We start from the raw sequence: 11,770 nt of genomic DNA on the forward strand, positions 1-11,770 counted from the left end.
TTCTTAAGCAGTTTAATGGTGCTGATCCATCGTTTCAAATGGCAAAATGAGCTTTTACGTTGTAGCTAATATTAGAAGTTTCAATGATGTTCTTCATGTTATATCATTCGTCAGTGTTTGTCCTTTACTTGTAATTATTATCAACTGCAAGAATTCGCAATAAACGTAATTGTACATTTTTCATTATTCAGTATGAAAAGATGTACATTTGAATGAAATTGTTAATCTCCTAGGACTGAAAACAGATATTTTCTCATGTTTAATTAATATAATAGGCGGAGACCTGCCTCAAACTGGTCTGAGACGACTGCTGACGTCAGCGGTCCGTGCGACAGCGCCCCCTGCCGACTCTGCAGGGTTTGTGCTGCAGTCTGCAGTAGTCTCCTGTCTGCTGCGGGAAATGGACAACCACACCTGGGACAGCCGCAGCTGCAAGGTTCTGCCGACTTTCATATATTATATTATCTGATCTGATAGTATCTTAGCCGTTGGTTTGATGTAATATGTAACCATTTATAGCCCTTTTGAAAATATTTTTTTATTCTTCTTAAATTGAAAAGTACTTAGAGAGAGAAAGAGAAGATTTTGATTTTGATTGACTTACAATTGATACCACCAAGTACTGTATGGCGCAGGACGCTGTGTAGACGGAGGAATGGCTTTGACGCAGGTCACTCACAATGCTGAGAAGACCTAATCAAGTACAGGTAGTAGTACAATTGATACATTTTTTTATCCTATCCTGACAATTGATTAAATGAGACGTTGTGCTATCGATATGCATCGCAGGTTGGGGTTCAAACGAACGAAGACACCACGTGGTGCACGTGCGACATGACACGGCATGGGAGAAGTTCCAGAGTGACTCTGGCAACATCATTTCTGGCTGTTCCAAATTTCGTGGACTTCGACAAGTTTGGTAGCAACATCGACAAGTTGTCCACAAATTATACCGTGTTTGGGACGATCTTAGCCCTGTGGATGGTATTTCTGGTGTCCCAACTATTGACATTGCAGATAAACATCAGGGTACGTCAAATCTACGATTTAATACTTAATGATAAGTTAAGCACGATAGCTGTTATTAATTTGGACGCTCATATTTCTATCCTATCAGATCAACTGTATCGTTATTAAGTGACATAGAAGCACAGAGGCAAAAACGTTTCGCTACTGGGTTGGGGTTGGACTAGGGCTTTCAAAACCACTTTGTTGTGATATCATTTCATTGTGGCATAAATCATGACATTTTGTATAATCATTTAAGCTCTATTGTGTTCACGTAAGCTTTTTAACGTTCGTACGTACATTTACTGGTGGCGCCAACATAAGTTTTGTAAACTGGAGTACGTCACCGCTATTTCATCAATTGTTCTCCTAATTTGAATATTTCAATATCTGCGCTTTTTCAGAGCCACGCCGCTATGGCTACCGCAGTGGCCGACAGCTTCGCCCTTGGACAAGCAGCGAGGCTCGCCACAGCAAGCCCCAGACTGGCGACGGTCGTTCCCAAAGTCTCCACCATCCCGTCGGAAGTTCCCGGTGCGGACTACGTGTACGTGGTGTGTGTCCGTACGGGAACACAGCCTGATGCCGGAACGGCGTCTGTGGTCGGGCTCATGGTCACAGGGTCTGCGGGCAGGACACCCATGGCCACTCTCAACCCTCATGGCTTGGTGAGAACTATTTCTTTTTTTTATATATATATTCCGAAACATGCAATCACAAGACGTGGTGACGGCACACTCAAGTTTTTTCAACTTATATTAATGCCGCCACCAACAGAGGGACAGTACAATACTCATTTACACCTGAGCGAAGTGAGGAAAGTCGTGTAAAGTGCCTTTCCCAAGGGCACAAGATCGGTGGCATGTCAGGACAGAACTATTTCTTTAATCAAGACCACCGCATGAAATTTGATCTTTCAGCAGAACTTAGACCATGCGTGAAGGTTGTGTTTCTTCACTCCAATGGAAAAATGGAACCTTTACCCACGCTTTACCCACGTATCATTTAAGATTTTTTTAAAGACGTTTCTTGCAGTGGACAGTGTGGACCTGATGGTTCCATCGACCAAACGATGAAGCTCGGTTTAATCAACTATGTTTTGTTCTTGTATCTAAGTCACTTAACACGTAAATATCGCAGAACAAGCAGAAATCTTATGTACAATCATAATAATCATAATTGAAAACGTCTTTAGGTCCTGGCCAGAGGTGGTGACACGTACCACATCATGTCGACTCCCTCCTCCATCGGCCAGCTCCAGTCTGTACAGGTCTGGCACGACGGCTCCGGGGAGGGCAACATGGAGTCACTCTTCATAGACAACATCAAGGTCTGGGACACACAGACATCACAGGGGTGGGTACAGTTTGTCTTCTTAGAACTATTGTATCCTTGCCACCACGTACAGCAAAAAAGGGACGTAATATGTAGCTTTAAACCTCTTTAGACGTGACCCACTTGGCATCAAAAGGGTGGGCAGATGTACGTTTCGGCTCTTTGATTTCTAATTTCGGCCTAGTCTAAACGGGGCCAGTAATTGTTGCTGGGAAGCCTTTGTAAACCCTACTTCTCCTCTTAGCTCAGTTATCGGTTAGTCTTCACTGTTATCTAGAGCATTGATGTTGTTGACTTAGGCCTAGGAAGAAGAGATGCTGTTCCTGTAACCCTTGGATTGTGTCCTTTCCCTGCAGGTTCTATTTCCCGTGTAACGCCTGGCTCTCCTCCAGCAAAGGAGACGGAAGGACCATCAGGACCATGAGGGCAGCCCCTTGTGGGGAAATGGGGTAAGTATGGATAGTAGCGTGCGTACTCAAGTGGTCAGTTCCCCCTACTTTTTTTCTGTTTTGGGCGTTGGTTAGATTTGAAACATGTTGTTTGTACCTCTTAGGATGTCAGAGTACAACCTACCGACGTTTTCCTACCTTTTGTACGACGACCACCTGCTCCTGTCGGCTGTGTGTAACTCCGGTGTGAGACACTTCAGCCGGGCACAGCGGATGGTCTGCTGTTTGACGCAGATCACCCTGTGGATGGTGGGCAGTGCCATGTGGTACGGCTTCAAACTTGGCGCCGGCGATGTCGTTTTGCTAGACGCTGGCTTCGTCACTTTTCGCCTTTCGGAACTGGCTGGTGTTGCAGGGACATCGTTCATGGTGTTCCTGCCAGTGTACGCCATCCTTGTGCCCATGTTTCGCAAGCAGCGTCCGTTGGTAGATCAGATCCCTTCGGGTCTGTACGAAACGCCGACATCTCCATCCACCTGGCGATTTCCGTTTAAGACGGTAGCGTGGATTCTCGCCGTCCTGACGTCTGTCGGCAGCAGCCTGTTCGTGATCGTGTACAGTCTGCAGTTTGGAGCAGAGAGAAGCCAGGCCTGGCTGAAGGACTTTGTCCTGGCCTTCATGTTCTCTACATTCGCAGTGGAGCCCATTCAGGTCGGTATTACGAGCATTACTAGATATTAGAGAATTTATGAAAGATGCATTTGACTATATCTCGGAGAAGCAAGATCCAAAAACGCTTGCGACTTAACAAATGTACGAACTTTTCAGATTTTCCTGATCGCCTACAGTAAGGCAGTCATCATCGGACCTATTGTGGGGAATTTGGCGGTCTGTGTCCGGGGAGTTTTCGGGAAGAATTTATCGGACAAAGAAGAACGTCCTCCACTCGGTGATATTCAGAGAAAGAGCAGGGGTTATGATGGTGAGTTTCACATGTGAGACCAGACTGTCACGGCCACTTTTGCCATTCGCTTTTGCAGACTTACCTTGTTTCACAACGAATATAGATTTGATGTTTTTTAAATGTGTAGAAACGTGAAAAGGGAAGAGCTTCGATGACAATATTACTCATTAACGACAATACAGTTATTGAAAGCTTTTTCACTAAGGTTGCGTTTGATGCGTCGTGGTTGCTATGTATTGGCTTAAAGAAGCTTTATGTCTACAAAACATCTATAAGCGTGGTAACATTCACTCTAAAATTGACACGTCTTTGTATATAGTATTTCATAACGCTAACGTCATTGGTGTTCTTCTGGTTAAGTCCCTGCACGGAGGGTTTTGCCGCCAGCCCCGAAGAAAACCGACCATGACCCGAACTGGACCGAGAGGATGACTCAGGGTAGAAACATCCTGGTCCTCCTGGTGTTTCTGTTGATCTTCACCGGCAATGCCTTCTACATCGGGGTTCTGGGCTTCGACAGACACGCCTACTACGTCAGGACTTCACTGGAGAACAGCCTGCTGTCTGGACATGACAAGGTAGGCTTTTTCAAACGATTTTGCTAACTACAAGGACAAAAACGCCACTTCTTGGCACTGAACTAACTTTATAGGAGGTATAGGTTGTTATTAAAGGATATTGCGGTGAACGTTAACGTTGGTTTCTAAGGTTTGTGTGTTGTATTCCCGGTAGAAGAAATACTGAGGGAGATAGTTCCATATTTTAGAACGAAAATGTTGCTGAGAGACTTAGAAACTGGTATTTGGTGTATTTGGATAGTGCCATGATGTGACGTAAAAGGAAACTTGGTGGTACACTGGAAAGCTCTCAATGGTGCAAAAAGAAGTGAGAGGTCATCGGAACATAAACAGACACAAAGAGCTTGTGTCTTTGAGAGGGGAAGTCCAGTTTGAGGCCAGATGATAGCCCTTTGAATAAAATCATAGTTGTAGGCTGTACATTAATAAATTACAGGTACTGTAGTCCATAGATGCAAGCAATACTCCATACAAGGATCAACAGTGGTCTAAAAAATTGCCCCTCTCGACCAGAGCAGGATGGTTTCTCTAATAGACAATCAGAACAACTATCTGCCTATAATTTATAAGTAATTTGTATGAGTAAAAGTCCCCGCAATAGGACGTCCTTTTCACGCTGCCTCCTCATGAGTCTGTGGACTAAAATAGTGGCGTTAATTTCCCGCCTACAGGTGACCACAGCAGACAGTGCCTGGGAGTGGCTGTCGTCTGACCTGATGCCGTCCCTCCACCCGGAGCGCGGGTACAGCGGGAAGACCCTCAGGTGGCTGGACAAACAGTTTCCGGTTGGAACCAACGCGTTCCGGATCGGACCGGTTCGCCTGGAGCGAACTACCGAGTATAAAGGTGACGAAGCACTCTATGTCTTCTTCTTCTGTGCCAGACATCATTTTCCTGAAGGCTCGGGAAAAGGTTGAAGGTTAAGGTTTTCGGCAATCTGGCAGTTGCAGTTGTTAGTCTGTATGTAAGCCCTCTACGTCTGAAGAGAAGCACTGAATATCCAGGTGACAAAACATTCTAAAGCCTCTCTGTCTGCGGCATATGTATCTATCCAATAGCCTACACACCAAGACTTCACATTGATGTCTATTAAATTCCAGAGAACCCAATAGACATAGATCTCGAGCACAGGGGTCAAAAGCTCTATCCTGAGCTGCAGATGTTTCTACAAAATGAAGCTGTTGGCCGACAGAACGGACGGAACTGTTCTCACAATGGGACTACAAGTATTGCCAATGAAGTCAGGTATGATTGCAGTATTCAATACCGATACAATCTCTACTTAAGTACCATCTGGCCAATGACAATGTGACCGCCTTTTGGGATCCCTTAGATAATTTATCCCATTGACAAGCATTACGGACGTATCTATGGTCGCCATACGTCTACATGGACCGTATTACACATGGGACTACTCATTTGACTGTAATTCTTTTTCAGAAACGGGACTTCGGCGTGCTTCTCCACAATAGACCTGCCCCAGGACGCTGACCAGGCTGCTACCGTGATAGACTTCTTAAAACAGACCAACTGGATCCTGATGGTTTCAGACACCCTCAACATCCGGATCAACTTCTACCACCCAGACGCCAAGCTGTTCAGCACCGTGGCCATCACCCTGCAGTACCTCCCAGGCGGCGCTGCTGAGATGCAGCCCACGATCCACACCTTCCGGCTGTTCCAGTACGAAACAGCACACGACTTCGTCCAGATGATTTTTCACATCGTCTTCGTTCTTGTCTACATCTACAACTTGTTTACCGAGATTTTGAACGTGCAGAAGAGCGGTCGTCTGTACTTCTGCAGTTTCTGGAACATCCTGATGCTGTGCAACATCGGCATGTCCACAGCCGTCATTGTGACATTCGCGCTTCGGTATATCCAGACTGCTGCTGCTTTGAGCGACATACAGCAGGCAAAAGGTACTTGCTGTCCAACTATCGTAACTGTCATGGAAGTTCATCTGTGTTGATAGTAATCATCGTAAAATGTTAAACTTTATTCCAACACAATTTTTGATCTCTCTGTACTTGTTGCTTGTGTTGGAATAAAGTTCCAAAGTTTACGATCATAACTGTATATATTTATATTGTAGCAAGCGTATCCGCTTAAGCGTTATCCATTTCCGAGGATGGACAGGTATTGCACTAGGTGAAACGTTACGAAGAACAGAAAACTAAGATAGGTGCATGGAGAAAACTGCCCTCAATTTAATAACTAGAATAAGGGATGAAGCAAAATCATGGGATGATATCGTCGGTCTCAAATTTTCAAAGGACTACGTACTTCTCGGCATCAATGAGTTTGTGGACATCAGCAAACTCTGAAATCCGTGTTTTCATATGAGAGAAGAATCATATGCTGTTTTAAGTGATGGTTATTGGTCAACATTAGAGATTGTCATGACATTGCGGAATTTGTCACAGGACTTCTCGGCATCCATGAGTTTGTGGACATCAGCGCCGCCAGCCAATGGGACGCGACCTTCAAGGCTGTCCTGTCCTTCTCCATCTTCCTCAGTACCGTCAGCATCCTGCGGGTTCTCAACTTCTCCAGAGGCGTGGCGACGGTCTACGCACTGCCTCGGGTACGTATACGTACAACAATTATTGTATATTTCTAATTGCTTGTCACACCTAACCATTGCATTGCACAAAGTCATGATTAACTGCAAACGTTTTTTAACGCCACCTATCTAGGGTGCAAATAGGCTAATCTTTAAGCAGATTCTGTTGGGCAAGTGGAATCTAAATTGGCCGCCTGTATCCGCTGGGGTGGTCAGCGATTACAAGAGGCCAATATATAGATACAGGCGGCCAATATAGACTCCCCTTGCCCCACAGAATCTGCTTGGAGATTAGCATATTTCCACTCGAAATGGGTAGCGTTAAACAACGTTTGCAGTTAAATGTCTTTGTGCAATGGTTAGGTGTCCTGCCGGCTATACAGATGTCAACGTTTAGTCTATTCTGTTTATCCCATATATGTTAAACAAAAAAATAAGTAGTTGTATTCTTCCCCTATACACTAGCTAATATACGGGGAAGCCTTTGGGTTCTCCTTGTACATGCTGGTTGTTATAGTGGCCTACAGCTTCAGCGGGGTCCTTATATTCGGCAAGAACATGGAGAGCTTCTCCGGCTTCAAGAAAACGTCGTACGTGTTGTTTGAGATGGGGCTGGGGAGGCCGTTCGTAGGCGTCTTTGCGGACATGAAGGCAGTGGATCGTGTCATGGGACCTCTGTACTACTCTACATTCGTCATCATCTTCATCTTTTATCTGGTCAGTCAAAAATCACGTTTTTGCTTCCGTGTACGTCGGTATTGTTATCGGTATGTGCTTATGTCTGTGTGTGTGTTTTTGTTTGTGTGTGCGTTTGTGTGTGTGTGTGATGTAAAGGTTTGTGGAGCCCACCTATGTTACTACCAATAACACTAAGACTCCAAGTGTGTCAGTTGTATAACAAAAATCCAAATCCAACTAGTTTTAACAAACAAATAAACAAACAAACAAACAAACAAACACAAACACACATAAACAGAAAGATGATATCTAAAAATATCATCTTTCTGTTTATGTGTGTTTGTTTGTTTGCCTGTTTAATGTAAAGTTTTATAGAGCCCACCAACTTGGTTAATCTCCTACAGATGAACCTGGGAGTGGGGATGCTGTGTAATTGGCTGAGTTACTGTCAGACGTCTGACGACATTGATGTGGACACGGCCATGGGAGATTACTTCTGGAACTCCTTCAGGAGTCTTCTGGGCATGCGCCACGAGTCCCAAGACGCAGACGGTTGGTTCAGCTTGCCAGTTTGTTTTTAATTGGGGTATAACAAGATCAAAACAAGGGAGGGAAAATATATAGGAGAGACAAGAGTTTTCTGAACTATTTTCTTTTTTTAACTTTTCGACGTTACTGATGTGTCAAGCTATAGCTACCCACGTTAAGGACCCACTGTCCAAGTGCTCCCACCAACCTACTTCTGGGAACCCGACACATGTCTTTGTTAGCTCCTGATTGTTTCTTTTTTTAATAAACCATAAAATTAGTCTTCCATGATAACCAGCTGCATGTATAGCAAGTAGTCATTTTTGTGATGTGGTTAGGATTATATGACAAATATCCTCATAGTAGCTATCAAATACGCCCGCAATATTGCTATTGAATATCCCCGCACTTGCTATCAAGTCATTGATAAAGAAACCTCTTCAAATATTACCAAGATAGGAAACATTGTATTACATAAGGCAAAACATAAACTAACATTTCAGTGCATTTTGTCGTTTCTGAAGATGAAGCACCACTTCCGGACCACTTTGTGAATGAGACCCTCCAGCGGACGGATACGGTACTGCAGGAAGTTGACCTGCTGACTAATGTAATGTACCGATTTGAGTGCAAAAAGCGAGGTTCCAAATCAACAACGGATTCATATGCTTAATGTTTTACTTGATTACTTGATATTTTGCTTAAGACATTTTAAGAGGTATGATATGTTGCAGGGAGTAAATAGCAAACAGTTTTTGTTATACACTATTGTTATTCTTAACAGAATATGTTGCGAAATTTGTATTAGTTGTCTATTATGTATAATATATATACAGTAGCAATATAAAGACAATGATATCTGTAATAGAGGATTAATATCTATAAGCCTGTATTTTAAAAGTCTGTTCATTGTTATCATGAAGTTTTGAATGTTTTGAATCTTTGTTGCCTGCTGTTAAATCTATATTTTCTAAGTTTTATTATGTATGTCGATTTTAATTTTCTATATTCCGATTTATCATATTCTGTGTGTGATCAAATCAACGATAAGGAATGGTCATGTTGTTTTTGATTGCATGTGAAATCATTGTGTGAACAGTTAACTATGTAAATAAAGTAAATAATGTATTTGTCTTTACAGCCTTGGCTAACTAATGTTTGGTACCAAATCTTTCCTAAGCCTCACAGTTTCCTGAGCCTATAGTTTAAAGACTAGGATAGAATATCTTATATTAAAATGACATGATGATGAATAAAGTGGGAATGATATCTGCTTATTAGCTAAACGTTCCGTCTGTAAAAGTTTCTGTGAAAAGTTTTGAGGTACACATCCGGGCACTTCACGCCCACGTCTCTGCTAACCAATGAGAGAGACTCTCTGTGATGACGACATAGCCTGCAGGTAGCAATGTGATCTTCTGTCTCTTCTCCTAATATTATGATTTTTTTCTTTTTCTAAATCAAATTCTTTGATCACACGTGGAGCTGTCAGTCAAGATATAAAAGAATCTACAGCCTCAAGCTAACCTAACAGAAGCCGGTGCTGATTTTTTTTATTTATCTTTTTTTTTTTAAATTTTACTTTTGTCAAGTCTAGCCACGAAGACCTCTTTGTATACTATGGCGACTTGTTATCTGCTAAATGTAAGAAAAGATGTAAACATGTATATTTATAGTTCTAGTCTCATTAATTGCAGTTTTTGTAGGACGGATCCTTTATTTATTTAATCTATCCGATACATTAAAAGGGACATGCCTTACGGCAGACTACCATATCACTGTATAGTGATATTATTTTTGTCTACTTTAGCCATAAACGCATATTATACTATACTAATAAGTAACATCAAAATCATAGCTTGAAAATGTAAGACAATCTGTATATAATCCTACTCTAGTTGATTGTGGTTCCTGTCGATACTGTCAAAAACTTCTCCGGAACATTTGGGTCGTGTGGCGCAACGGCAGCGTGCGCGACTCGGAATCAAGAGGTCCCGGGTTCGAGTCCTGACATGCCACCGAGCTTGTGCCCTTGGGAAAGACACTTTACACGACTTTCCCCACTAGACTCAAGTGAAAATGAGTATTGTCTGTCCAGTATTTGTTTCTATGTGCGGGACAAAACACCAGCCTGCCTCTGTCCCGCGTGTATTGCACTGTTGCAATTTCAATAAAATCAAATCAAACATTGAGAGACAAATCGTACGGCACTTGCCAAACTATTGTTGTTGTTTTTTTTGTCAAACCCTGACTGGAAATATCATCGCGGACTGCAATCAGAACAAAAATCTTCTGTCTGGTCTGGCAGATGTTGTTTACTCACATCCGATATACTAATCAAACATGGCCTTAAGCATCAACACTGGATATTAATTAGTCTACGGCTATGAACTTTTGATATTCGTAGAACTCAAAACTTCTGTCAGATCTTATGCAACATCCTACGTATCCATGTGCATGGCTTACATAGACTCGTACGATTCTTACAAAAAAAACTTATACATATTCTGGTCAGCACGATATCTACCAGACTTATTTGGAATGTCTTTTATTCTGTGGAAAAGCAGTGGAGGAGGGAACATCGGGACTAACATTTACGCCGCTCGATCACAACATCATACTGATCGTTTCTCTTCTGGACAGCAAAGGTGAACTTTTCCTGTCGTTTTTAGATTACAGACAAGAAAGTACCTGTCATTATTGAAAGATCTTATAATCAAGCAGCCACAAAAGGCAATCTTCCGGTTGTTATTCTCATACGCATTTGGCTAAAAAAAAAGAAATAAAATGAAGATGTTTTCTCCATATGGAGGGCTGCAGTCACCAAAACGAAGCAGAAATAGTCGGTTCTGGTTCACTGTCGTTTTTTGCTTGGCAGTTGCCTCTATGAGCTGCTTCGCTTACCCACAAGGCTGTACCATTAACAACAAAACTACTCGGTCGTTTCCGTTGGTATCATTGAACTGTTGGCAATTACGGTTGACAACATTCCTTAAACGCGTACCGGCCTATTTGACCCGCCTGGATCTTTCATTCAACTGTATCAAGAGCCTGACAGAAATTCCAGTACATAAACATCTCGATTCACTGGTCTTGAAATATAACCTCATTGAAACCGTGGACTGGGCGTCCCTTCGCAACTTACCAAACCTAGAAAACCTGGATCTGATGTGCAACCGACTCACGCACGTCAGCTTAAACGCTGTCGTAAAAGATTTACCCAAACTGGAGCGCGTAAATCTGAAATCCAACAGGCTAGCTTCTTTCTCCTTTCAAGAGCTGGGACATCCTTTCTTACACGTCTCGGCGATGGTATTCATTCAATACAACCCTTTTAACTGTAGCTGTGCAATGCTGTGGCTGATGAACAAGCTCAAATGTCTGCTAGAACCGGTTGAACCAGAATTACCTTGTAGTACAGAATTCGAAGACTGTGACTTCGTCAGGCAGTGTGAGTTGTGCGAGGCATGCATTCTGTCCTACTACCACCTTATGGGTAAATTTGGCGTTGAGTTGGCGTTGGCGTTCACATGCGACAGCCCTGTCCACCTGAAAGGAAAGCGTTTGACGGAAGTTGCACAAAATCTGACGGGGTGCGGGATTGAAAACTCGGCCTCAACAGCAACAATTACAAACATCCCCGGTCAGCAGATAGTACAAGAGGGAACTCCTGCTGGTCCTTCTACTGGTAATCTCCAGGCTGACAGTAAAATAACAGCGCAAC

The 11,770-nt window shown here is 42.9% G+C and overlaps 1 protein-coding gene across 1 annotated transcript in view; it reads left to right on the plus strand.

The window, feature by feature from the left end:
• The window catches only part of LOC109485550, a gene marked incomplete at its 5' end in the record, with an annotated part of 9,950 nt that extends 1,231 nt beyond the window's left edge, over positions 1 to 8,719 (plus strand). The window contains 15 exon segments of the mRNA XM_019789241.1: positions 276 to 436; positions 790 to 1,029; positions 1,413 to 1,676; positions 2,204 to 2,364; positions 2,700 to 2,792; positions 2,897 to 3,443; positions 4,016 to 4,044; positions 4,046 to 4,274; positions 4,946 to 5,120; positions 5,375 to 5,519; positions 5,715 to 6,196; positions 6,701 to 6,861; positions 7,306 to 7,557; positions 7,923 to 8,070; positions 8,571 to 8,719. Of these exon segments, the coding sequence (XP_019644800.1) occupies positions 276 to 436; positions 790 to 1,029; positions 1,413 to 1,676; positions 2,204 to 2,364; positions 2,700 to 2,792; positions 2,897 to 3,443; positions 4,016 to 4,044; positions 4,046 to 4,274; positions 4,946 to 5,120; positions 5,375 to 5,519; positions 5,715 to 6,196; positions 6,701 to 6,861; positions 7,306 to 7,557; positions 7,923 to 8,070; positions 8,571 to 8,719 (3,236 nt within the window).
• Between the last annotated feature and the right edge of the window lie 3,051 nt (positions 8,720 to 11,770).

This window comes from Branchiostoma belcheri, unplaced genomic scaffold (assembly GCF_001625305.1).
Source record: "Branchiostoma belcheri isolate BF01 breed outbred unplaced genomic scaffold, Haploidv18h27 scaffold77, whole genome shotgun sequence".
NCBI lineage: Eukaryota > Metazoa > Chordata > Leptocardii > Amphioxiformes > Branchiostomatidae > Branchiostoma > Branchiostoma belcheri.